This window comes from Ambystoma mexicanum, chromosome 9, assembly GCF_040938575.1.
Source record: "Ambystoma mexicanum isolate Mex_15411 chromosome 9, UKY_AmexF1_1, whole genome shotgun sequence".
NCBI lineage: Eukaryota > Metazoa > Chordata > Amphibia > Caudata > Ambystomatidae > Ambystoma > Ambystoma mexicanum.
This window is the reverse complement of record NC_090931.1, coordinates 649,236,039-649,262,918: the sequence shown is the minus strand read 5'-3', so window position 1 is coordinate 649,262,918 and position 26,880 is coordinate 649,236,039. Positions and strand designations below refer to the sequence as shown.

General features: G+C 45.5%; 1 protein-coding gene across 1 annotated transcript in view; it reads left to right on the top strand.

Moving 5' to 3' along the window:
• RPA1 (replication protein A1) overlaps nucleotides 1-26,880 on the top strand; it is a 295,679-nt gene that overhangs the window by 53,268 nt on the left and 215,531 nt on the right. Inside the window, exon 5 of the mRNA XM_069615363.1 lies at nucleotides 16,380-16,468. Within this exon, the coding sequence (XP_069471464.1) occupies nucleotides 16,380-16,468 (89 nt within the window). The remainder of the gene's footprint in view (nucleotides 1-16,379; nucleotides 16,469-26,880) is intronic.

Here is a 26,880-nt window from a genome sequence, read left to right as displayed (position 1 = left end):
AGCAGTGAGTCTTATCTTTAGAGGAAGATGTGAGCTGTAGGTAAGTACTCTGAATCTTATAAAGGCACAGCAAAGAAGCACTTGTACATTTATTTATTTAAAATATATGTATTCTAGTTACACCAGAATATCTTTAAATACTTCAGACGTGAAGGTAGAACACTTAGGAATACTAGATGATACCCTTCAAAGGGCGCTTTCACCTTTTGTGCTTGTTTGCGATTACAATTGTAGCAACGTTGGAACGGGAAAAGACAAGGTTGTCGTGTTATCGGTAATTGCGCACTCATGCGGTTTTCAACGGATCATATGGTAATGCAGTTACTCTGCAAATACATATAGAATAGTCACTTAAGGGAGGAAAATAAGTGTTTAATGCAACATGAGTTCAAGGTTCTAGAGACTGTTTCTTCACCTGGCAAGTCTTTTACGTCCAAAAACACAACCCCAGCTAAAGGCAGTTCGGAGAGGGCTTGAAGTCTTGGCAAAAAAGCAAATAATGAAGAGTTTCTGCTGATTTCTTCCAGTGTCTAAAGTTATTGAAGCAGCAAGTTGGCAACTAACAAAGGGGACCTTTAAAATGGACTTGAAGGGATCGCGAGCAGCAGCTTGCGTTAAATGGGGGTTGCATTGGACACCTAACCGTGCACTGCAACGCTCTGGAGCGACTTATTGGAATCTGGTGAGCAATACCTCTTTTCCCCACAGTACCTTTCGTACCTTTCGTTTGAAGAAAGAGTTTGTGTTGGCTCCTCCGCGATGTGGCAGCTCTGGATTCCTTGGTCGGGTGACGAAAGGCAGGACAATGGACGGTGTCTTTCAGCAGCAGTCTTGAGGGAGGACCTGTGGCATCACTCTGCGGTTTTGATGCCTTTTCTGCAGCACCAACAAAGGCATGCATTGTCCGGTCAATCTTCTTTGCTTCTTGCACTCTGGTGAGGGGGGTCTGGGCGAGTTGGATCAGATCTCTGGAGAGTCCTTGCAGGCTTAGCAAAGATTTGGATGGATTCTGCCGTTCCACAACGATGCATTCGGAATGGGAAGCGGATCTCCTGGTATTGAGGTTCCGCAGCTCTGGAAACTCTTAGGACCTCAAGAGATGGGTCAATTCAAAGGTCGTCTTCGGGCTGGTTGTTTCCACCAGCAAAAGGGGAAGTCCTTTTTCGGAGCTCCTATCGCACAGAAAACGGGGTCAGGACAGCAGTGGTCACTTCAGTGTTGCAAAGGGACTGCAGGCGTCTCTGGTAGTCTTTGGTTACTTCAGCTTTAAGTAGTCGACTTGCTTTTCACTCCAGAAGCCTCACCTTTGTACAGTTCCAGCACACTCCTCTGAAATCTCTCAGCATTTTACAGAAAGGGGCGTTTGGCTGTCCAATCAAGACATGCAGACCCCCTGTGGGAGCTGGTCCTATTTGGGCACTCTGGCAGACAAAGGACCAGAGATCTGGCAGACACTCATCCCTCCCCACCCCTAATGCCCCCTGCATAACGGTAGAAGGGCTAGCCAAGAACAACCATGCTAGTAATGGCGAAAAAAGAAGGGAGGCTCCAAGTTGGTACTTGGGTGCCCCTATTGTGCACTACAGAGGCTATGGACAGAGCCTGCGGTATAAAAATTACACAATAGTTGATTGAACACATGCACTGCCAACTGCCATAACTAGGAGATTGTCGGAGGAGGAGGAGGAGGAGGAGGAGGAGGAGGAGGAGGAGCAGCAGCAGCAGCAGCCTTGGGCACTCCACTGAAGGTGGTGTGTGCCAATCTCTCATACTATAGAGTCTTGCCAGATATAGTAAGTGTCTCTCTCTTCTTAGTAACGGTTTACTTGAGGATGTAGACACATTATTTGAAGGAGGGCCCTATGGGTCCCCAACAACACTGCCCATGAGGAGCTTTGTGCTGCAGTAGTAAAAACACGATTCCTTTAAGAGCTATGGAGCAGAACAGTCTACATAGTACAGGTAGAATACAAAGAATAGAGTTCCAAAAGACAGAGCCCACAAGAATGAAGAAGTGGAAAAAAGCTCCACTCATTCAGGATTGAAAGAGAGAAGTCCTGCAAAAAGTGCTGGGGTCTGTCTAGGAGAGGGGATGAAGCGCAAAAAATGATAAATCTCCCTAACATGGGGTTCTCCTGTTAAACCCTATGGACACATCTTACGGAACTCCTAAAATGCCATATACTAAACTGTAAATTGTATGTTTGTTCCTTTTGGGGTCATGGAGTTTTTAAAGCGATCATGGGATTTTTAATGCATTCCATTGATTTTTAATAAGCCTGGTATTATCATAAATCACTTCTTATAACTCTAGAAAGCAACTGTAAATTATTTTAAAACAAAACTAATCTATAATCCTTTTCCTACTGGTTGCAAACGTGTGTTGGGTCTGTAATAGCACCTCTGCTGTTTTCAAAGTATCCATTTAGTTATTACCTACCTACCCCTTTATAAGCATTTCTGTGTAGATGTGCTTCACACTTTAAAGTAGATGTTATTGTACTGAATGGTGTGATAATTTGTACTACTGACTTTAGAAGTGCATTGGTTCTCTGTAAACACCTCTGTACTGTTAATACCTTTAAATGTATACACTCCTTTTTTTTCTCTACACGTCCTTCTTAGCCCCCATCGTTTCCTCCTTCGGTGTCTCACATCATTTCTGCGCAGATGATACCCAGCTCTTTCTCTCCTTCTCTGACATCCCCCAGAAGATTTCTTCTTGCCTCTCTGCTATTAAATCTTGGATGTCCTCTCACATCCTTACTCTCAATACCGATAAAACTGAAGTCCTTTTCTTCTCTGCATGCACACTCCCTCTTCTCCCTCTTCTCCCTCTTTCATTCTCTTCACCCCTCAAATCTCTCCTTCTCTCCCCACGCACATAACCGTGGTCTTTATCTTGACCCCCCACCTCTCCTTTTCTTACCATATTTCTTACTGCTAGATCTTGCCGCTTTCACCTTTACAACATCCATAAAATTCGATCCTTCCTAACCTTTCATGCTACCAAACTTTTAATCTCCTCCCTCATCTTCTCTAGACTCTTCTACTGCTCTACTCTTTTCTTTGGACTCCCCTCCTCTCGCCTCTCCCCACTTAAATCTATCGACCACTATGCCATCCGCTCCATCTGCCTTCTCTTTCCCCATGACTCAATCTCCTCTTCTATCACCTCTCTAGGTTGGCTCCCATTTCATTCCCAGCTCAAATTCAATTTCCTCTCGCGTATTCAAATTCCTCCATGGTCTTGCCCCCCCTTATCTTTCCTCCCTCCTCACTTTCTACACTCCTTCTCGTTCTCTCCGCTCTTACAATCTCTACCTACTCTCCACCTCCACCCTGTGCCGCCCCTTCTCGCTTCCGCTCTTTCAACTCCTTGCCCCTTACCACTGGAACCACCTTCCTCTATCCATCCGCTCTACTTCTTCCTTCACTTACTTTCGTACCTTCCTAAAATCCTATCTTTCACCTCCTTAAAACCCTTTGCTTCCTCTCTTCTATTAGTACTCTCACCCACACCTCCTTTTCTGACTTCCCTTCCCCCTCTCCTTTCTCTCCACTCTCTCCTTCCTTATGTCCTGTACATTTCTAATTCTCTTCCTTCCTTCTCCCTACTCCCTCTGCCGCCTCTTACTTCTGCTCTCACCTTTCCTCGTACCCACTATCTCTTCTCTCTTCTTCTTCCATAATGTAAATTGTTTTTGTACTGCTTTCTGGTTTAATTAAATTATGTAATGCTGGCTGTATATTGTTGTTTCCTCTTGTAAAGCGTTTTGGATTAAAACGCTATATAAATTCAATAAAATACAAATACCCCTAATTGCTTAAATTCTAAGCAAAACTATACTTTTCAGCAAGTAAATTCTGTGGATTGCGTGGTGGGCTTGTTGTTTGACAAACTCCATCTTGCGACTACTTTGCTCCCCCCCCCCCCCCCCAAAGAGTGAAGCCTGGCTGCTTTGCTATGTTACCAAGGTGAGGGTCTGCTCTAACTGGGTGGTCACTTACCTATACTACAGGTACTTTTCTAAGCACCCACTAAATGACACTTGAAAAATCTCCCCAGCACTCTTTTGTGCTTCCTGTTCCTGCTTCTGCCTAGCCCTCTCCGTCTGTCTCACCATCCTCTTCTCACTTTAGAGCCAGCACTGGATTGTTGGTTAAGATTTTGTAAAGTCCAATTGGTGTAGACCTTCGGAAGACTTATCTCTTGGTATTAGGCAGACCAAACTCTTAATATAGGCCTGTACTACAAAAGTTGGTAGTGGCTGAGCAACCAGGCATATCTTCCGAGGGGTCGTGTGAGGTGTAGAGTAGCACAATGAAACTAGTAAACACTTAACACACTCAGTTATATTACATTATTTATTTACATATACAAAAGGTAAATTAAGCATTCTTTAAAAAAAACAGCAACTAATGGTAATATTTAATGGAAGGTAGAATTCATTTAAACAAGAACCAATAATACAGTTGAGTAATTCTTTTCTATGCTAAATATGTTCCAGCACAGGGACGTCAATCAAGGTCAGTATTGGCACTTATTTTTGTTCGCCATTACAAAATTGAGTTGAGGGGAAATGGTAAGTTAAAGTAGAACACACTTTCAACTGGTTTAATAGTTAGTTTCTCCCAGAGGGATGCAGGCAATCTTTTATCCCAGCAATAATGGTGTCAACGATTAAAACATGTGGGTTTTAAGAATATTTTTTTCTCAGTTTTTAATATTCATTGTTTTGATAAGAATGCTAAGAAGTTTTAATGCTGTTGTTTTGATGGACGGTTTATGTTGTATGTTTTTATTTCTGAATATATGAAAATAAATGAAAAAAAAAAAACCTGGCAGTGCTTGTTCCTTACAAAGCCAATATGATTCAGAAGAGGAGCCTTTAGGAAACCAGGACAAAGTCAGTGGGACAGTTCCAGTTCTGATGCAGCTTTTCTTAGAAAAATGCTATCAGTCAGGATTTTTTTGTTAAATCGCAGGTGCTCGGGGAGAGCCCACTTTATGGCGCACAAGCTGGAAGGCCTGCACAAGTGAGTTGAGGTAAACTCCAAAGGGGTTAAATCAGAACTTCCCAAGTCGGGGAGCACTGGAAAAAAAATTGTGAAATGTATGTATACCCCCAAGCCCCAGGGTACCTCAGATTTAAAGAAGAGGTTCCAGCTGGATGCCTTCCTTCTGCAGTGATGTAGACCCTTGTTCATGGTATTTGGTCTTGGTGACGAACGAGGACGTCTGCTGGACTTCTGCGGCAGCACTCTGTAGAATGACTCGGCAGCAATGGATTCTACACGATTCAGCGTCTTTGTGGTTTTGGTGACCTTTTCTCAGCGCAAAAGAAACACATAGCTCAGTTTGGAGGTTCCTCTGCCCCTCGGTCCTGGAGTCTGGACGAAGATTTCCTGCGTTTGGAGGTCATTGAAGGTGCCCACAATGTTTTGTCAGGATTCGTTCTCTTGAAGACGATGCACTCGATAATGGTCAGGGGCCCCTGGGCATTGGGTTTCTGCAGCCTAGGAAATTTGCACCAAGTCAGGGGATGAGCCAAAAGGAAGCATGTCTTGAGGCTAGTTTGTCCCACCAGCCCAAAGGGAGGGAAGTCGTCCTGCATGGATCTTCCCTGTTGAAATGATAATGGGGTCCGCACAGCTGCAAGGCTTCACCTGTGGTCCTGAAAGGTGCTGCTGGCGTCCCTTCTCGTCCCCTTCGGATATGATGTTCCAGTGGTTGACTCTGCCTGTAGTCCCAAAAGCCTCACCTTTTATGCAAAATCCCATCATTCACAGCCTAGGGCTGTCCATCACTGTTAGGGGGCGGGGGGCTGTCCTCAAGGCCAGCCAGCCAATCAGAACTGGTTTCAGTCAGGCACAACTAGAGACAAAGGACAGCAACGTTTCTGGTCCCTCACTCACGTCCTGCCTTTCCAGACACACCAGAGCCTGGGCAGGTTTCAGGGCTGAAGCCAGCCAAAGGCAAAACGCATAAAGGACCCAGATCTAGTTTAAATAAAAAAAAAAATCCCAGAACAAACTAACTAGCAGGAAATGGTGAAAAAAGGAGTGTCCATTTTCGAAAAATGGTCCCATGGGTGCTGTTCTACAGCTGAGGCATCAGCCTGCTAGTACCCTGCACAAAAGGTAGTAAAACGTAACCACTGCCACTTCAAGTTAGTGTAACAAAAAGTTATATAGGAAGTGCGATAGAAAGTTACTATGTAACCCCCCCAGGACTCCACATAGTGTGGTGTGTGCTGCACCCACAAAAGAAAAGGTAAGATAAAAGCTCGCTCACTGTTTTTGGGAACTGTAGTTCACACAAGAAAATGTGTTTAAACATTAAGAGAAGTCCAAAGCAAAGAAGTCCAAAGGACATCTCAGTGACACTGCACAGAAGGTGCTAGGTGTCGCTATGCAAAAAGCAGATTCCTATGGAGTTTACCAGACTTCATTAAACAGTTCAATCAAAAATATTCTAGCAAAAGAGCGAGGGTCTCAGAGGTTAAAAGAAACTGCCAAAGAAACTGAAAATGCTCCCTAACTTGGATGACACAGGCATGGTTAAAAGAAGTTTCTCCAGACAAGCCAGACTCCGGGCCCTCTATGGGGGTGGTTGGCAGGATCTGGACTGATGCACATCTTTCGAAAAGCTTAGGGTCCCATAAAACACTCTGGCTGTGCGCTTTTGAAGATTGGATTCTTAAACAGTGACCTGGGGCCGTTCACATCTTGCCCAGAGCTCTGACTGAATCCAATCATAACTGTTACCATTGCCCTTGCACATGGTTCGATAACACTAGTTACGTACACAAACAAAATGCAATAGTAGACTTCTCCTTATACTATGGATAGATTTGCCCCACCCTGTGAGGGTTTGGTGCCCCATCAACTACGAAAAACTATTGGCGGTTGCCTTTTGTTAGGTAAGATTTTCATAGCAATGATTAATCTTCCTGACCTGTTTCAACCACAGAGTTTTGCTTTTACTGATGGATTATTTTTCCTTATATCTCTGTGTGGGAGCCATTTTCCACACACAAACTCTCTTGCTCTTTTTATGGGTGTCATGTTTAAGACTCCATAGTGCCTTTTTAAACATTATCCTCTTTGACAATGTTTTGGCAATAAGTGCCTATTGTTGCTGGGTTGCCCTGTGAGCTCCCCTTTTAACTTTCTCTGACTAACCTCGTGAGAACTAATCTCATGAGAACTACAGTTCTGATGCTTGTTAATCTGCTTAGAATCACATGCTGTGCATAGTCCGACATCCAGTGGTCACTGCGAGTATTGAGTATTGCATTTTGTTTTTCGTAGTCGAAAAGGGGACATCGACGTGTCTGTAATACTATTCCTATAGTGACGTGCAGTGTACCCAAAATCCCTCATGCGTCGAGGTCCCTCAGATTGCTTTTTTCCGCCCAGAATACTGGCCGCATTAATGCGGAGCTCGTTAGAGACAAATTGCCAATACCATTTATTCGACCCGTGGTCGTTTTTTGTAAGTTATCAATAAATCCTAACCCTCCTTCGACGGCTAAGCTGTTTTCACCACCGATCAAGATCTTCGACAGCAGTGATTTCAACGGAAGCAATCATTCGGCTCTGCCCAACACGTGGCCCGGCCTTGCCGGCCTATACAGTAGGGAGAGTGGGGGTCATGGGGACACTTCTGTTTCCCTTCTAGAATGCCTTTCTCTTTCACCCCCACCTCCCCTTTCCTTCGGGGTCGTTATCACTTACAACTGTATCCTCAGCTATGGAGAGTACTCCTTTTAGATTTTGCCCGCATTGTAACGGCAAATTCATGTGGAAGGATAAGCATAAGCGGTGTAACCGCTGCTTACCCCTCGACTGCAACGAGGACGGCTGTGCGGCCTGTAAACCTCTTTGCCCAAAAACTTTGAAGGACCGCAGGGTCAAGAGGTGGGCAGCCTACGCTATGTCTAAATGTGATTCCTCACCCGCTGCCGCCGAATGTGACGAGGGGGGACCATGATAACACTACTTTCATATCGGAGGTTGTTGACCTCTCTAAGGAGCGTTCCCGCTCCTCCGCGTCTGTCCCCGGCCCGACAAGTTCGGCTTACGCCCTACTTATGGGGGTGTACACCCTGGCAACGCCGACGCACATAGAAAACATAAGGATAAACACACAACCCACGGCACTCCTTCGACTAAGTTGCGGAAAGCGCCAACGGAGACGCTGGACCTACCGGCAGCCTCCGCCGACCGTAAGGGTTGCAAACCGGCCCCGCAACCGCATACGCAACTAGTGACTGGGCCGTCCACAAATAAGGGCGCTACCACCAAAACGCCAGACGACGCGCCTCGTAAGAGCGCCCGTCAGCGGAAATGTGTCGGCACCACGTAAGACCGTGCGAGAAGAGCCCTCGTTGGACCGTTTAGTCGTCGAGAGCTTGGCTAGAATAGTCTCCACTGATGATCAGAGACGGACGGTGAAGGAGTCGCCGAGCCTCGCTCACAAGGCTAGGGAGACGCCGAAACAGATGGATGGCAGGCAAGAGCCTTCCCTTCCGTCGAAGGAAAGACCTAGCCCATGAGAAGATTTCTCAGAGGGCGAAGGGAGTATATCCTCCACGCTACGGGAGAGATCTCAACGGCTACAGGCGGAAGAGCTTCGCTTTATGCCTCCAGACCGTTCAGGGTTACCCCAGTGAACTTTAGAAAGATTTCAGTCATGTATGGACAAACTAGATGGGTGTTACATGTTCAGAAGTGGACCTAAACCTAAGAGATCAAGAGAGATACTTCATGAAGACCCCAGGGCCAAATACCCAAGACTATTTGACCCACTTCAAGAGGAGGTTAAAGCATATGACCTCACTGTAGAAGACTCTCACTTTCAGGAGGATGAAGAGTTCCTAAATATTGAGGATCTACAAGACCCTGAAGAAGGTTTTGAGGAATACCCAGACATGGGTGGAGGGGGCTTCGAAGAAGACCCAGACGGAGGTGGCTCACAACCTTGGCAGTCTCCAGGAGCGTCAACAGACCCTGACGTTCAGGATCTGTCCTCTCCTCAGACCACACCAGTCAGAAACCCGTCACCTATAGATGACCAACCCACTTTCAATGCGCTGCTACGTAAAGCAGCAGCACATTTTGAAATTGATACAGGGGAAATTACTCCAGAAATAGACTTTGTGGAGAACATCATTGAGAAACCACCTACTAGTCAGGCCATTCCCTTTCTCGCCGCAGTCAAGAGACGACTTATTCCATCTTTATCAACCCCTGCATTGGTAAGAGGGGGTCAACCCAAGAATTGAGAAACTTTTTAGTCCCCCTCCCCCCTCTCGGACCCATTATACATTAAGGGTCACTCAATACCTGATTCCGTGGTAGTAACCACCACAAGGAAAAGGGCAGGTGTTCTGCAATCTCCTAGCGAAGCACCCCCAGACAAGGAGGGAAAGAAGCTTTACGCCCTGGGAAAGAGGATTACAGCCTCTGCAGCTTTGTCCACCAGAATTGGCCATAACAATACCTTACTGGAAAGCTACGCTGATGCCCAACGGGGAAAGTTACGCCAAGACCTCGAAGTCCATGAGCCCTTACAAACTCGTTTGTTAGCCACTGTAACAGAAGGAACTCTGGTTAACCAGAGCATCATTAAGAACATGCTAGATGCTGCGGGGACGGCTGGCCGGTCTTTATTTCAAGGGGTACTTCTCAAGCATCATGTCTGACTCAGGAACTCTGGTTTTAAGCCTAAAAACCCAGGCGTCGCTCATCAACAAACCAATTGAGGACTGAAACCTGTTTGGTAAGGCAGTGGACGACGCACTGGAGACAGCTAAGATGGATTTTGATACCCTAAAGACTCTAGACCAGATCACAAGGCCTCCTAATAAGCGAGGTTACGGAAACGGACGCTTTTTTTCATGGCCAACAGCAGTACTCCTCGGCAGGCAACTGGTCCTCCACTCAAGGAACCAGCAGACAATACGCTCAAAGAGGACACCGTCGTGGCAAGGGAAGAGGTCGGGCCCCAGTCCTAGAGGCTCCCTGTCTACCAACACCAAATGACCCGAAGGTTCGGGTCCCCTCCCATGCATCACCGGTCGGGGGCCGGTTAACCTCTTTTCTACCAGCATGGGAGGGTATAACAGACCGCTGGGTATTGTCAACCATAGCCCGCGGTTACTGCATAGAATTCAGCCGGTCCCCTATGTTCAGACCCGCCCCCCCCAGGGGAAGACACCTATCACCAAAGCACCTCGCCGTCCTTCTTCAAGAAGCCGAACTGCTACTAGAAAAAGATGCAATAGAGGTAGTGCCGGAGTGTATTTATTCAGTGTACTTCCTTGTACCCTAAAAGGATTTAACCATGCGCCCTGCACTAGATCTGCGCCCAGCGAACACATTTGTCAAACCTCAAATTTCATATGGTGACCTTACAGGAGGTAATTCCCCTGCTTTCACAGGGAGATTACATGGCAACACTGGACATGAAAGATGCATACTTTCATATTTCAATGTTGCCAGCGCACAGGAAGGTTCATGGTAGAGGGCAAACACTACCAGTTCAAAGTGCTACCCTTCGGCATAGCGTCAGCGCCGAGGGTATTCACAAAAGTACTGGCAGTGGCCCACCTGCGCAGGTTGTCCATCCCAGTGTACCCTTAACTCGACGATTGGCTCATAACAGGGGATTCCTATGAGACATGCTTCTAAAATACCCAAAAGACTGTAGACCTTTTGTTCCAACTGGGCTTCTCCATCAACGAGAAGTCCAGCCTAGACCCCATCCAGGTCAAGCAATTCCTACGGGCTCTAATTCGAACAAAGAACGGCCTCGTCTTCCCCTCCAACGAGAGGGTCCAAAATATGCTGTTTCAGATCCCTCAATATGTAACCGGTCGAGAGGTGACGGTACACAATGCGATTGCTAGGAATGATGTCATGTATATATTTGGTACCTCACGCACGACTGGCATGCGTCCAATGCAAGAGTGGCTCAACAGCCAGTGGTGTCAGGCCAGCGGACAATGGAGCGATGTAGTGGTGGTCTTGCAGGCCCTGGTTCTCTCGCTGCGGTGGTGCTCGAAGGAAAACCTCGTAATACGTAAACCATTCGCCACCCCCGCAGTGGAAGCCACTCTAACCACAGACGCATCCCTCACAGGATGGGGTGCTCACCTATCCCATCAGACTGCACACAGAGTTTGGACTCCGAGTGTAGCGTCCACACACATAAATCTGCTGGAACTACTGGCGGTCTTCACGGCACTGAAGGCTTTCCAGACAGTGGGAAGACAGTGCTGGTCCTCACGGACAGCACCACAACCATGTACTACCTGAACAAGCAAGGGGCACTCACTCTCCAGGACTGTCCAAGCTGTCCAAGAACATCTGGAAGTGGGCTCTCAAACACATGTTCCTGTTGGTGGTCAGTCAAAAGGCCGAAAACATAATACTGAACGACAAAAATCTCGAAACAAAAATATCGAATTATTTGGTATTATCACTATAAACCGTTCCTGTTATCACATGTACCAGGGGAACTCAAATCTGCTGGCAGACAATCTCAGCAAAGACCTCCCTCTGCCCGGCGATTACGAGAAGACATCGTCTCGACGTTTTCGCACAACGGGGCTTCCCAGAAATAGATCTGTTCGCAACTCTGGAGAACACCCAATGCCAAAATTACGCCTCAAGGTACCCCCAGAACCGCTCCAAGGGGAACAGTCTCTGGATAACATGGTCAGGGAAATTTTGTTTACGCCCCCCCCCCCCCCCCCGACTCCCCTTCTCAACAAGATGCACCAGGAAACAGTTACCATGTACTAGTGGCCCCAATGTGAGCCCGGCAACCGTGGTTCGCTCACCTAATGGAGATGTCGCTGTCTCCACCGGTGAAACTACCCTGCCCGTACAACATGCTGTCACAGGACAGTGCCAGAACGCTGCACCCATGCCCACAGACCCTGAACTTGGCAGCCTGGCTCCTGAGGTCATAGAATTCGGACATTTGCAACTCCCTCAGATGGATGGACATCCTTAAAGAGGCAAGGAAACCGAACACTCGTTACTGCTACTCTAGCAAGTGGAAACGGTTTGTCATCTGGTGTAGGGCTAAAAGCATCAACCCATTGACTGCTCTCCCACACACATTGTTCTTTACCCAACTCGCTTATTAGACTCGGGGTTAGTCTTTAATTGTATTAAAGTTCACCTAGCTGCACTTTCCGCTTACACTACGTCTCAACATTAAAGTGTCATGGTGGAAAGTTCCAGTTATCAAAGCCTTCATGGAGGGAGTGAAAAGTATCCACCCTCCTATATCTAACCCAGCTCCTGGATGGGACCTAAATGTGGTACTAACCAGGCTTATGGGCTCCCCATTCGAACCCATGCACAAAGCAACACTTAAGAACCTCACTCTTAAAACTGCTTTCTTAATGGCTATCACCTCCATTAGGAGAGTAAGTGAACTACAAGCTCTCTCTATACTAGACCCCTTTGTAACAGTTCAAAGATAAGGTGGTACTACGCACGCATCCTAGGTTTGCACCGAAATTCATTTCTAAATTCCATGTCAACCAGTCTATAGAACTACCAATGTTCTTTCAAAACCTATCAAACTTGGGAGAAAAAAGCCTGCATACACTTGATGTGCGCAGAGCGGTCATGTTTTAAATGGAAAGAACTAGACCATTGAGAAAGACTAATCGGTTCTTTGTCTCTGTGGCGGCAGGAAGAGAAGGAGATGCAGTTTCAAAATCCACTATATCTAGATGGATTGTCCAATGCATCACTCTGTTACACTCTTGCAAAGAGAGAGAGAACTACCCATCAAGCCAAGAGCACGTTCTACTCTAGGCACTGGGGCTTCCATAGCATTCATTGCAAATGTCCCTCTTGAGTCCATTTGCAAAGCGTCAACCTGGAGTTCTGTACACACCTTTACAAAAGGCTGTCTAGATGCCCATTCTAGATCTGATTCCCAGGTGGGACAAGCAGTATTAAGACATCTTTTCTCTACTGTTCCTTCTCACAGCCCACCTCCAACTCCGGTTACTGCTCGCTAGTCTATGCACAGCATGTGATTCTAAGCAGATTAACAAGCATCAGAAGACATGCATTACTTATTGTAAAAGCATTTCTGATTATTGTATCTTAGATTCTCATGCGCCCACCCTTCCTCCCCGCTCGGATGGAAGGAACGTGGACATCTTATTACTTTTCTCTCTTTTCTGTACTCGCGTCTAAGAAGGCTCCCTCAGGGCAGAAAAAATACAGAGGGACCTTGACGCGTGAGGGATTTTGGGTACACTGCACGTCACTTTAGGGATGGTATTACAGACACAGCTATGTCGACGTCCCCTTTTCGACTACGAAAAACAAAATGCAATACGCTGCCGTGACCACTGGATATCGGACTATGCACAGCATGTGAATCTAAGCAGATAAAATCATCAGAAATGCTTTTACGGTAAGTAATGCATGTCTTACCAAGGGTAGAAAGGATCTTTGGATCCCCTTTACATTTTATTAGGTGAGACCAGCACACCCCACCGTATGAGGAGTGCTTGGGAGATACTGAGTAGCCCCTTTATCATTTTAAATGTAACATTTGTTACAAAGACAAACTTGCCTTTTGTGGCTGGTGGCAATGAACCTTTTTGAATTTGGTGCATCTTTATTGCGGACTGTTTGCATAGCCTTGGTAAAAGCACCCATGGGTGCTAATTTTACCAAAATGGTCCCAGTTTTCTGTTTCTTGCCCTTTCTTGTTCCTTCTCCTGACATTCAGGGTGGAAAATTCCTTTGTGTGATTTTTATCTTTGGCGTGAGTCCTGTGGACTCCACGCCAAGGTTCCAGAGTGTCTGTGATGGCAGGAAGCGAGGGAGGAGTCCAAAACTCTGCAGAAGTCTTCCAGCCTGTGAGAATCCAGTTCAAACTGGAAGGCTGGCTGTCCTGAAAGTTGCAAGGCTGTTTGATTGGCTAGGTTCCTGCATAAAGACAGATCTTCTAAGCTGAAGAGGTAGTCGACCACTGGAACCAAAACCAAAGAGATGGATGAAGAATTTGCGGCTGATCAATTTCCAGTGACCGGAGAGACTGCTGTGTAACCAAAGCCTGCTGTAGCCCTTCATTCCAATCGATCTGGGGTCTCTGAAAACGACCCCGACCCAGTGCCTGGTTAGACCCACTAGACTCGAAGACCTGCATTTTGAGCCATCCCACATCATGCTGTGACCTTGCAGGCTGCAATACCCTGGGACTTCAAGCCATTGTGCGGTGCACGGTCTTTCGAATCTCACTGAAACTTCGTGGACATCCTGCTGGATCTTCAGAGGCATGATTCCAGTCTGAAAAGACCCCTCACCAAATTGCTGGACCTTCCAAATGACGATAATCTGACCAGCGATATTTTGTCTTCTGTGCTCCAGAAAAAGGTGCCAAAATCTGAGCTGCAACCAGCAGCGAGTACAACCTTGCCTCAGGCCTTTCCTGTGATCGTTGCTGCAAAAGTCCATCCAATGTCCTGTCTTCTGTCTCTTAATGAAGGAATTCAACAACTGTGTTTTTGGTTACAGATCCTGAAGTTCTCCTGCTGCAAAATCCTCTGTGCTGAGGTACTGTGCTGGCTTGGGTATTTACTTACCTTGGGTATCTTGTGATTCCTGTGTAGTTTTGGGGTGCTTTCTGTGATTGGGAAGCCTCTTGCCCAGTTCACCCAGGCCCACTGCTGGAATCCTCCTAGGGTGTCTTTTCTGAAGCGCCTGGACCCTCAACTAACTAAAGTACTTACTTGGTCTAACATTCTTCCTTGGGAACTCTGACCTTTGCTACTTAAGAACATATCCTGATTTGCCTGTTGGACAATAGACCCTAGTGACCCCGTCCTGCCACAGAGAACACTCATGCTCCAAGAATAAGGAAAATACCTCTAAGAATTGGGCCTTTTGCCTAGAAAAGTGTTTACAAGTTTGTTGCAAAAGAAGTTGGTTGGTAACTGTAACTGAGGGTGAAGAGTAAGTTATTACTTAGCCCAGAAATGTTCTGCTATTCTGAAAAAGTATATGTAAAGTCTCACTTTCCTTAAACTGTTTTGCCATTCTAACAGAGTAGTTGTAATGTTATTTTACTCCCCTGTGAATTGTGTGTACCTTTTCCCAAAAATAATGCTGTTGGCTTCACTATTTCTTTCAGAGAATAGGTGTATACGTTTACCAACTGTCTTGCTTCCCCTGACTTGCTGTTTACCTACATAGAATAACCTAGAGTAATTCATAAAGTGAAACACTGGGTCTTGCTTCCCCTGGTATGTTTCAGACACACAAACAATCTATCTCGGTTTTATATCTGCCTTTTAGTTGCTGATGGCTCCGTTTAAAAAGTGTGTAGGCTTTACTTTGTGTTAGCTGTGTTACACATGTTATTGCTTAGTCTGTATACTGAAAAGCAACTGTAATTGAAGATTACACAGAAGGGGTTTCTTACCTGGAGTATAACTGTTAGTCCAAAAGAAGTTATAGGTTTTACTGTTCCTACAATAAGTGTGCCATTATTCTGCAAAGTATATTGTCCAGTTGATATTACTATATGATTTCTTGCTGAGCGTCACAGTACAACTGCTAATGTCTACTACCCTTATTACTGAAAGTAATCTAAAAAGGAACTATTGGTTGACTTCCCTAGAACTCCTGTTAGGTGTTCCAAATTAAGTTATATGCTTTGGTCTGTGTACCTTCAAGATTAGTGTTTTTCTTTGTGTTTATATGATCTGTGATGGTACTTATTTTCCCCAAGATTTATCTGGGCCTACTTGTATTTGAATAAACCATTGATTTTTACAATACATAGTGTTTCAATGTTTCTTTGGACCATTTGTATTACAATTTCTTTGTACTGATTCTACAGCCCTCTCTGCTGCCTAAGATGAGCCTGGCTGGTCTGTCTACACTACCCTGAACCCAGGTGGTACAGTCTTGTACTAAGAGTGAGTCTTGCACTGCCTCAGTTGAATGGTTTTACCAAGCCCTTAGTTGGACTTGAGAAAACTGTCCTAACACCTAAACTCCTGTTTAGCAAACCATGCCTTTAGACCAGGGAATCAATGTACATCTCTGCAGTTTCTGCCTGACGGACCAATGCTCGGATGTGACTGAGGGTGCACCGGTCATCAAAACACCTAACTAGTCTTTGGCCATATCTAACTGGGCATGTTTGGATTAATTTCACCTTGGCAGTTGGTACTTGGTGTTGATAAAACAAGGAGTTGAATGGTGTCTGATTCTAAATTGAGAACTGGTTATCTTATTCATGGGTGTGTCATCAAAGTCCTCTTTCATACAAGTCAATTGGTGCGTAGCTGTAATTCTTTCATGAATTTGTTTCATAGGAGAGTGGTGGTTGTGGTGGAACTTGAGGTTGTGCATTCTGCGGACGAGGTTGGAATGAAGATTGGCAACCCTGTGCCATATAACGAAGGTATGCAACGTCGCCAACACAGCTGCTTAAGCAACCCGCAAGGGCACCGTTGATGACCACAGTTGGGGAATCCGGGAGGTTTGTGCTTCACTGGGTGACGGAGCATTACCTATTGTGTTCTTAAGAGGGTGTACGTTTTCTTCGCACAAGTGCGGATTCCTGATTATAGTGATTATTTTTCCATTTTTTTCACAGCTGCACTTGTTTTATCCCCATTAAATCATTATCTAGGTAAAGTTAGTTGCAATAAAGCTTGGTTTGTAATTAAAAAAAAGTTCGATGTTCTATTAAGGTTGACGTTAAACTGTTGCGCTTGCAGTATTCATTAAACTGGTTAAGGTCAACTTTTCCTAGCCATTGGACCTGCTTGCTGCTAATCTTTCTTACGACACAAATTGCATCCTCAATGTTGCTCAGGGCAAGCTATTTGTTTGTTAAAATGTTTTTGTAAGTGTGCGGATATGAGACCTCCATATGTTGCATACATGTCGTATATTTTCAGAAAATGTGTGATGCATGTTATATTGCTAATGATAGATGGTAATAATACTAAAGTGGCATTTAAAGGCCTCCACATTGTTGGTTACAAATGGGACTAGGTTCTTTAACACAGCTCAGGTGTCTTTAATGGCTCATAGGCTGCTATAATGGGGGGGTAGAAGTCTACCAGTATCCATGGATGGTGACCAGTGACATTAGCATCCAGGTGAAGATGGCCATGATGAAAAGGAGAAGGGTGCTATTTCTGAAAGGAAAGGCGGCTACAGCTGTGAGGGAGAGCAGAGGAAGCTGCTGCATTTGATAAATTAATCGGTTTTGAGATTTTTTTTAAAAAATAACAAATGGAAGTGGGGCATTCAGAAGACTCAAAATATCACTTCTGGCAGTTAACACCTATATTCTCTGTAATCTGATTGTTTGCAGTGCACCTCTGGAGTATAAATGTATCTTACCCATGACACTAGAAATACATTGCACATGCCAAAGTATATATTCTTTGCACAACATAACTGCTTATGTTCGGTATACCAGTATACAAAAACACTAAGTGTTCTGGTAACAATCCCTCCATATACTGCTCTCCATGTTAGAAAGATTTTCCTAGACCCTAAGTTTAGGGTCCAGTTGGATCATTCCACACCTTGTTGTATGGTGTACCTCTAACATAATCTGACTCTCCAATGGATGTGGGGATATCTGAACAGTTGAGACTGTACTTTTGAGCGGGTTGGAGGAGGAAAAGATGGCACACAATAAGGGAGTATCCATGGAGTAAAACTATTACCTAGATGTGGCAAAAATATTTATACAATATTAGCAGAAGTAACGTTCTCTGTGAACTATAGACCTAACACTGATGCTGTAGGTTGCTGTTCAGATTTTGCTCATCGTTTGATGTGCTTTGTACCCTGAAGTAAATTGCACTGAGAAAGGGCATGTGTGGCTGGCTGACATACCCTAGAGCACATGTTGGGGGGTGCAGGGGTTGGTGAGAGTTGTGCGCTGCTGCATACTGGGACCTTCTGCTCTCTTCGCACATGTTGCCTCACTATGGCATCGAGCAGTTCATTGAGCTGCATTGTGGTGCAATTATCTGAAACTGTGCTTCCTATGTCCTGGACCCCAAGTTTTGTTTCTCGTATCGCGACGGGTCCTTCTACGACCACACTGATGTTTCGATGATTTCACGCAACAGTCTCCTGTGTGAAGGTGCTGAAATCCGGGGAAAAGGGAGGGGGTATACAAATGTCATATAGCCAGTAATGTCGGGCGGGTCCTAACGGGTAACACTGCAACATTTGGTGAAACTATGTGGATGTGGAATTGTATAAGAAGCAACGCTTTGCCACAAACGAACACATTTTCATATACAGGTGTATATATTTCTGAGGCTTGTAGATTTTCTTAGATCACATGCTATTCACAGGGCTACATCTAGCGATAGCCACAGAGTAATACTTTGTTTTCGAAACTCAAAGGGATGTTGACGGGGCGTGCCAGTAATACTATCCCTAATGTGACTTCTCATGTACCCTTGGTCCATGTGTCATGGTCCCTCATTGTATTTTTCCACCATAAATAGTCGGACGCAAGTTGCAGTTCCTTCTTGCCAATGCCATTGCTTACACAAAGTTTAAGATTTAGACTTTCTTTCTGTCCTTTTGAAGACCATACACCGCAAGATCTCCAGCGACGGCTTTCGAGGACAAGACCATTCGACGACTACTTCTCTTGTCTCGACAGACTACTTCTCTTGTCTCGACAAACTTTGTTTGCGTCCTACCTAGGTCACGACGGGCCTCGGCCACGCACAGTAGGGAGAGTGGGCAGGGTGGGAGATGATCATAACTCCTCTCATTTAGACAATACCTATTCCCCTATACTTCCTTATATCCCGCCAGGCTGCCTTCTTTCCATACTATGGAAAACACACCATTTAAATTCTGCCCTTCGTGTAACAGGAAGTTTCCCTGGAAAGTTTCACACAGGATGTGTAACCTCTGCCTTCCGAGGGATCACTCTGAAAAACGGGGCGGGGCCTGCAGACTGTTTCTGGCAAAAACTTTAAAGGACCGGAAAACGCTGGGCCCACCACGCCATGCAGGTCGAGGCCGCCATGAATGTTGAGGGAGCCTCCAGCGATGGCATCATCTGCGTCCTTTGTGACGTTGAGGGCGATCGGGACCCGCTAGATTACTGCATGCGAGCCCCTGACTCAACAGGCAGGCCGGCGGTTCTGCTACGGAGACGACACCCGGCGGCTCGGGCACTCACTGCACGCCACACTAAACACCTCCCCCCCCCAAGCAAAACGGGCCAACAGTCAACCGCGTTGTCGACCGATGAGCTACAGACAGTGTCGAAGGGAAGGTCTGAAAAATCCCTGTCCTCTGGGGCATAGTGTTCGCCAAATGACAGGCCCCTGAAGCAGACGCCAAAGTCGGTTGAAGCAAATCCAGAAAGTCCTCTGGTTCCGGTGAACATGCGCTGACGGTCCCTGCTAAAAATTCAAAAAGGTGTTGAAAACTCTTCGATGCCCCTATCCTCAGAATCACAGGTTTCAAAGGATAATGAACAGTCTGCCTTTTTTTAAAGACACCCTCTCATGGGCAATGCACCCCCCCCCCCCCCCTGCTCCACATTCTACCCCTTGCTCCCACATAGTTCCCCCTGCTCCCACTGTTACCAAGCTCTTCCCAATGGACCCCGGAAGAGTTTGATAGAGGTTATGAGTGTCTAGTTTTGTTCAGATCAACAACGGCCCCCCCAACCCTCAAGGCGAAGCAGCTAAGAGCAGCCTGACGCCAAAAGAGCCTGCCTGGATGCAACCTAACCTAGCTATCAAGACGTGTCTGATCTATGCTTTTGACACTACAGGTTCGCAAAACCCTGGCTCATTAGCAGACCATGGGGACATGGAGGATACAGACCAATAATATGATGTATACATCATTCAATCTCCAGACCATATTGATCAACCAGTGGCTGATTCCCCTGTGGAAAACCAGACGCAGTATAATCTTTTAAAAGCTGCAGAACACTTTAAAATCAATGCCCAGGAGGCACAAGTCGATAAAAGACTTTGTTAAGGACATCCTCGGGGAGAAAAGATCTGCAGCACAGTTAATTCCACTGCTCCAATCTGTCCAAAGGTGCATTCAGTCTTCTCTACTTACCCCCAATCTGACAAGTTCAGTCAACCCTCGCATTGAGGGGATGTTTAGACCAGCCCCATCAGACCAATTATATATCGGGGGGCAACTCTCTCGTAGTGACGACCACAAGGAAAAGAGAGGGCACACCTTTAGCCTCTGCCGAAGCCCCTCCTGACAAGGAGAGCAAAAGGATTTACACCTTAGGCAGGAAAGTAGCTTCCTCAGCTGCTTACCAAGTGAGTATAGCCAACAACGCCATGCTACTGGCAAGTTATAGTTGCCACAAGTGGGGCGACATCTGCCCCAGAGCCCCTAAAGACTTTGCTTTTACAAATAGTAGCTGAAGGTAAACGGGTGGCAAGCTGCATCCTAAAAAAACAATCTGGATGCAGCAGACCATGCAGGCCGGATAGTTGCTGAGGGTACCATCATCAAACGCCATGCATGGCTATGCCAATCAGGTTTCAAGCTAGAAACCCAAGTCACCCTTTCAAATATGCCAATTGAGCCTAACGCCTTATTTGGTCAAGAGGATGCACTGAAAAGTGCTAAAGAGGAGTATGACACTCTCAAATGCATTGGAGAACTCACAAACAAACCCTTTGTACAGAGAGGCAGGGTTTTAGAGGACAAAACTTCCAGTGGCCCTCCAGCTACATCCAAGGCAAGCAAAATTCATCTCTGGAGTTCCTCGCAGGGACGAGCCTCCCACCAACATTTTCAAAGGTGGCACAGAAGGTCCAGAAGTAAAGGCAGATCCACCTCCTCCAGAGGAGGCTCCACCCCACCAAAGCAATGACCACCTGCTACAAGTACCCTTCCATGCCTCTCCATTAAGTTGCTTTTCTCAGTTTACCCATGCATGGGACAGGATCATGTCGGACAAGTGGGTACTTTCCACCGTGGTGGGAGGTTATTTCATAGAACTCCTACAAACACCACCCAACCACCTTCAAAGAGCAACCATGCAGGAGGAACAGCGCATTTTGCTGAAAGAGGTCAAATCACTGCTGCTAAAGGACGCCATAGAAATCGTCCCGGTAAACAAGGCTATCTATTCATTGTACTTCTGTGCCAAAGAAAGACCCAACAATGTGCCCTGTACTAGACCTTCGCCCTGCGAACACTTAATGTCAAACCTCCAAATTTTCGCATGACAACGCTACTAGAAGTAATCCCACTGCTAAAACAGGGGGAACTACATGGCAACCTTGGACATGACAGATGCTTACTTTCATATTTCATTGGTCCCAGCACACAGAAAATTCCTGCCCTTCAAAATAGCGATTCAAAACTACCAATTCAAGGTGCTACCCTTCGGCACAGCCTCTGCTCCAATGGTATTCACCAAGGTACTAGCGGTAGTGTCGGTGCACCTACACAGAGAATCAATCCCAGTGTACCCTGATCTGGACGACTGGCTGATTAACAGGGGAGTCTTCTCAAATTTGCAAGCAAAATACCCAAAGGACAATCGATCTTCTGTTCCAACTGGGATTCTCAATCAACGAGAAAAAAATCATCCTCGTTCCAAGCAAAACCAAATGATTCTTATGAGCGATCATGAGATGGGAGAGGGGTAGTATTCCCGTCAAATGAGAGTAAAAAACATACTGCTGCAAATACCTCTGTTTCTAGCCGGCCACCAAATAACTGTACACAAAGCAATGAGTTTGCTCTGAATGATGGCTTCATGCATTTACCTAGTTCCCCTCGCAGAGTTGCGCCTGCACCCAATGCAAGAGTGCTTGACGAAAGTGGTCTCCGGCAAGCGGCCAGTGGGATGATATAGTGGTTGTTTCGCTAACCTTAGTTCAAGCGCTATGCTGGTGGACAAAGGAAAGTCTGTTAAAGGGAAAACCATTTCACAACCCTAAAGTGCAAGCGATTGTTACAACAGACGCATCACTCTACCGATGGGGAGCCCATTACCTTCACACAGTGCATGGCATGTGGACACCTATCACAGCCTAGAATTGCATAAACCTTTTGGAGCTGCTAGCAGTGCTCAAAGCCCTACAAGCCTTTCAAGTGCATCTAACGGGTCAAACAGTAAAAGTCCTCAAAGACCGCACCATTGCTGTGTTTTACATAAACAAGCAGTGGTGCGCACAGTCTATCCAGGCTAGCACAAATAAATGTGAAAGTGGGCACTCAAGCGGCACATGTTCCTAGTGTCTCAACATGTTCCAGGGGAACTCAATTCTATAGCAGACTCGCTAAGCAAAGATCCCCTACCCAAAGAGCATGAGCGGCAACTCGGCAAAGATATTTTAAACTATGTTTTCCCTCTGGGGCTGTCTTCCTTTGGATTTCTTCACCACAAGCCTAAATACACAACGCCCAGACTTCTCATCCAGGTGTCCCCACCACAGATCCAAGGGTAATGCCCTGTGGATGATCTGGTCAGGGAAATGTGCTTCAGCTCACCCACCACCCCGCCTCCCAAACCACTCCTGAGTAGGGTAGTACACAAGTTGTACCAGGAACAAGTAACTAATCCTGGTTGCTCCTATGTGGGCGAGACAACCTTGGTTTCCGCATCTGCGCAAGCTGGCACTGTGCGATCCAATCAAGCTGCCGTGCCCCATCAGCATTCACACCCAACACGGAGCCGGGGGGGGGACAGCGTTACACCCACATCCTCAATCTAGGAACTTAGCAGCCTGGCTCCTGAAGTCCTACCTCAAAGGTGTAAAGAAATCCTGTCCGTACACCAGACACTGGTACTTTAAAAAAATGGAAAAGATTTGTAATCTGGTGCCAGTCATAAAATATAAACCTTATCGAATGTACTCAATTACACATTCTTCAATTCGTTCTCCACTTACTAGACTCTGCCCTAGTATTCAACTCCATCAAGGTTCACAAGCTGCTCTATCCACGTACACCACCTCACAAAACAAGGTGTCCTGGTGGAATTTCCCGGTTGACTCTTACCCCCCCACCCCATTTCCTTCCCGACTCCAAGGTGGGATCTCAATGTGGTACTAGCAAAGCTCATAGGTCCTCCATTAGAGCCTATGCACAAATCCTGCCTTAAACACTTAACGTACAAAACAGCTTTTCTGGTGGCCATCACCTACATAAGAGTCTGTGAATGACGAGCTTTGTCAATGCAAATCCTTTCTTTAGCCACAAAGACAATTTGGTATTAAGAATGCACCCTAGGTTTTCACCCAAGTTCATATCCAAGTTCCATGTTAACCAATCCATTGACCTACCTGCTTTCTTTAAAAATCCTTCACTCATCTGAGAAAAACCTCCATACACTAGATGTAAGGTGGGCGGTTCTTTACTATGTAAATAAAACAAAACTGCTAAGAAAAACAGACCATTTGTTTCCACAGCACCTGGCAGGGAAGGGGATCACGTTTCAAAGAATGCAATCTCGCATACAGCTCTATTCCCTATCAAACAAGATTCTGCCTTTCACACCACAAGCTCACTCTACCAGGGTACTGGAGCTACTTTGGCCTTTATTGCAAACATCCCACTGGACACCATCTGCAAAGCAACTATATGGAGTTCTCTTCATACTTTTACTCGACATTACTGCATTGACACACATTCTAATGCAGATTCACAGTTGGCACAAACAGTGCTAAAACATCTTTGCTGCTGTGCCTTCTCACAACCCACCACCTTCTCCAGACACTCTCGCTAATCTATCCATAGCATTTGATCTAAGCAGATCCACAAGCCTCAGAAGGGATGCATTACTCACTGTAATGGTATTTCTGATGCTTGTATCTGCTTAGATTCACGTGCGCCCACACTCCCTTCCCTGTTGAGTAGAAGGTGCATAGATGTTTTCTGGCGTGATCTATTCTTATCTGTTTTTATTACATCTGTACATGTGCTATACTTCATGAAACCTCATGTCAGGAATAAAACAATCTGAGGGACCTCGATGTGTGAAGGACTATGGGTACATGAGACGTTGCACTAGGATGGTATTACTAGCAGGCCCTCTTGACGTCCCTTTTCGAGTTTCGAAGAAAAAATAATGTAATACTCCATGGCTACCACTAGATGTCGGCCTATGCATGCAAGTGAATTGATCTACAAGCATCAGATATGATTACGGTGAGGTATGTGTGTGTATTGCAAACAATTTGCTGCTTAGTTTCTGGTGGTTCTAATCCCAGTTAACTAAATTCCAAATTAACGCTCAAGCACTCGGTCTGTTAAAATGCATAACCATTAAATTTTATTCTTCATAATATATTGAAAATTCTTAAACCAACATGGACATGCATAACGGTGATCATGTAATCTTCACATGTACAAACTTTTAGGCCACGCGTTTCATCCCGTTAGCAAGAACTTCCTCAGACGGAAATTACTTTGTTTTAGTTGGGGGCTTTCTTTTATTGCCATACAATCTTCGGTCAGCTGACTATCCAAGTCATGGGACATTCATGGTACTTGTAAACATGGTGGCCATCTTGGCCTATCGTCTTTACAGCAAATATGTTCATTGCATCACATACTTCTCGCTTTTGATTTTAATTGAGTCTTAGAATTTATTTGCCGACCTGACAATTGTATTTTCACCAATTATATTGTTAAACTATTTAGCCCATTAGTCTAGTGACTCAGTTATAATGTAAATATCCACTGCAGTATAATTCTGCGTGACATGTGAAGATTCCGAAACTAAAACTAGTGGTGCAGCAGCTTAATATTGTCTCCATGTGTCAATTATAAACTGTAGTCCAAATGCACTCTGCATCAATAGATGTATATGTTGCAGGGAAGTCATGTTGATGGTCAGTTCACGAAGGGGAGTTCTTTGGAGTAAGTTTGCATTGCCTTCACTGAACCAGTCTCCAATGTTAACCAACAGGAGAAATAGAAAGGTTGCAATGTTGGTTTATTTACGGGACACATCCTGCATGAAAGCGCCTGTTTATGGGGGATAGGGTCGAGCAAGAGGTGCTTCAGCTGATGATTTGCAGGGTATGTATGCATGCAATTACCACTTGCCAATGTCGATGGGGCGAATACCAGAGACTTGATCTATGAGCTGAAAAAGATGCCCTAGATGCTGAATCACGGTGCAGGACTTTATTACAACAGCAACTGTGCAGGATGAGACACAGTGGACTCTTTCCAACAGAATTGTGCTGTAGCAGTCCAAGGTTTCAGGCATTAAAACTACTGTTGCGTTTCCTGGAGAGTAGCTTGGCTGTGCCTGGTAAGTCAAGCGGTGTGAACACTGATGTGGTTCCCTCTTGTCCTACAGTGCGGTCTAGAGCATGCAGACCCTAGCACTGGTTTGCTGCTGGGTATGTAGAGTTTAGGATCGGTGCGTTCATCCTCCTCGAGTCCTCCCTACTGGTGCTCCAGGATGAATTCCAGTGCTTTACCAAGGTATAGTGAAGATACTCCAGTTCTTTATCAGATCTTTGTCGCTGGAAGCACACCCAGCAACCAGTCGCACTGCACCATTCAAATGTGTAGGACATCCATTCAGGGGTTATTTGCCCCATGCAAACTTTCCTGTTCTTTTTTGGCAAACAAACGATGTGGAATAAGCATTGAATCCCGGGCGCCTAATGCATACATGTGGCTAGATCAGGCCATTGCTACCAAGAGCTACTTACTTGCAGCCTCAGGAAAGCCACGCCCTTACACGGCCATGCAGTTGCTTTCACGCTTAGCAGCTCAAAACGCCCTCATTGTGGAGCCTCAATACCATTCTAAAACCAGGTCACCATTTTAACCATTTGACTGCCTTTTGGGAGGAGAAGGGTTGTGACTAGGTACCGGTATGTAACTAGCCTGGGTGCACCAACCGCTGCATCACCAATGAGGCAGTATAGGGTCTAGTTGGGGAAACGGGTTGGTGAACTGGTAGGAGAAAGCCAACCTGTTATTAGTTTAGGACCTTAATCCTAACACGCATGTCTCGGTTTTATGTTCTAGACCATTCTCTAGTTTTGTTTCACCTTAATAAATCAATGATTACAATTTAACTCGGTTAACAAGTTTAACCCTTATGCTTGCTGCGTTACATTTTACCATTGCACCCTTAGACACTCTCTAAATGATGGGTCCTCCTAAAGGTATTTGACTAACTAAACTACAGCTCCTGACTACTCGGGTCTTGCCCCATCTGTTTCAGCGTGTCGGCAGTAACCTCGTGTTGTGGTTCATATCCCACCATCTTCAAATATGCAGTCAACTTGACACACTGCAGGGCTTTCTCACCGCTTTAATCTTTCCATTTTTTCCCCCCTATATCTTTGGATCTTAACTTGCGATATATCACGCCTCCTTTTATATGTTGTCAAACACCATTGCAGTCACCTACTTGAAAATGTTCTGCTTTTTGTTTCTAACAGCATTTTTGTGTACATTTAGAATGGTCCCATTACATTCAAACAAACATTTTCCAATTAAGATGTCTTTTTAAAAACCTTTTTTTTTTTTTTTTTTTTTTTTTTTTTTTTTTACTAGTGCATATCAAATCTCCGTATTGCCAACAAAGATTTATGTCAAACGGGCAAAGCACTCTTCCAAGGAACCGTGCTACCCAAACAATATTTCACTCCTAACATAAAGTGCCTGTTAAATGACGATCCGTTTATTTGCCACACTTTACAGTTTGTGCCTGTTTGCTCAAGTCATCCCACGAATCTTTCATTTCACTCATTTGTTATATGGAGAGTTACATTGTGCATGATAGTTCTAGGGCAGTGGTGTGTACATTGGGCATCGGTTTTAGCATTCCACTATGAAGCAATG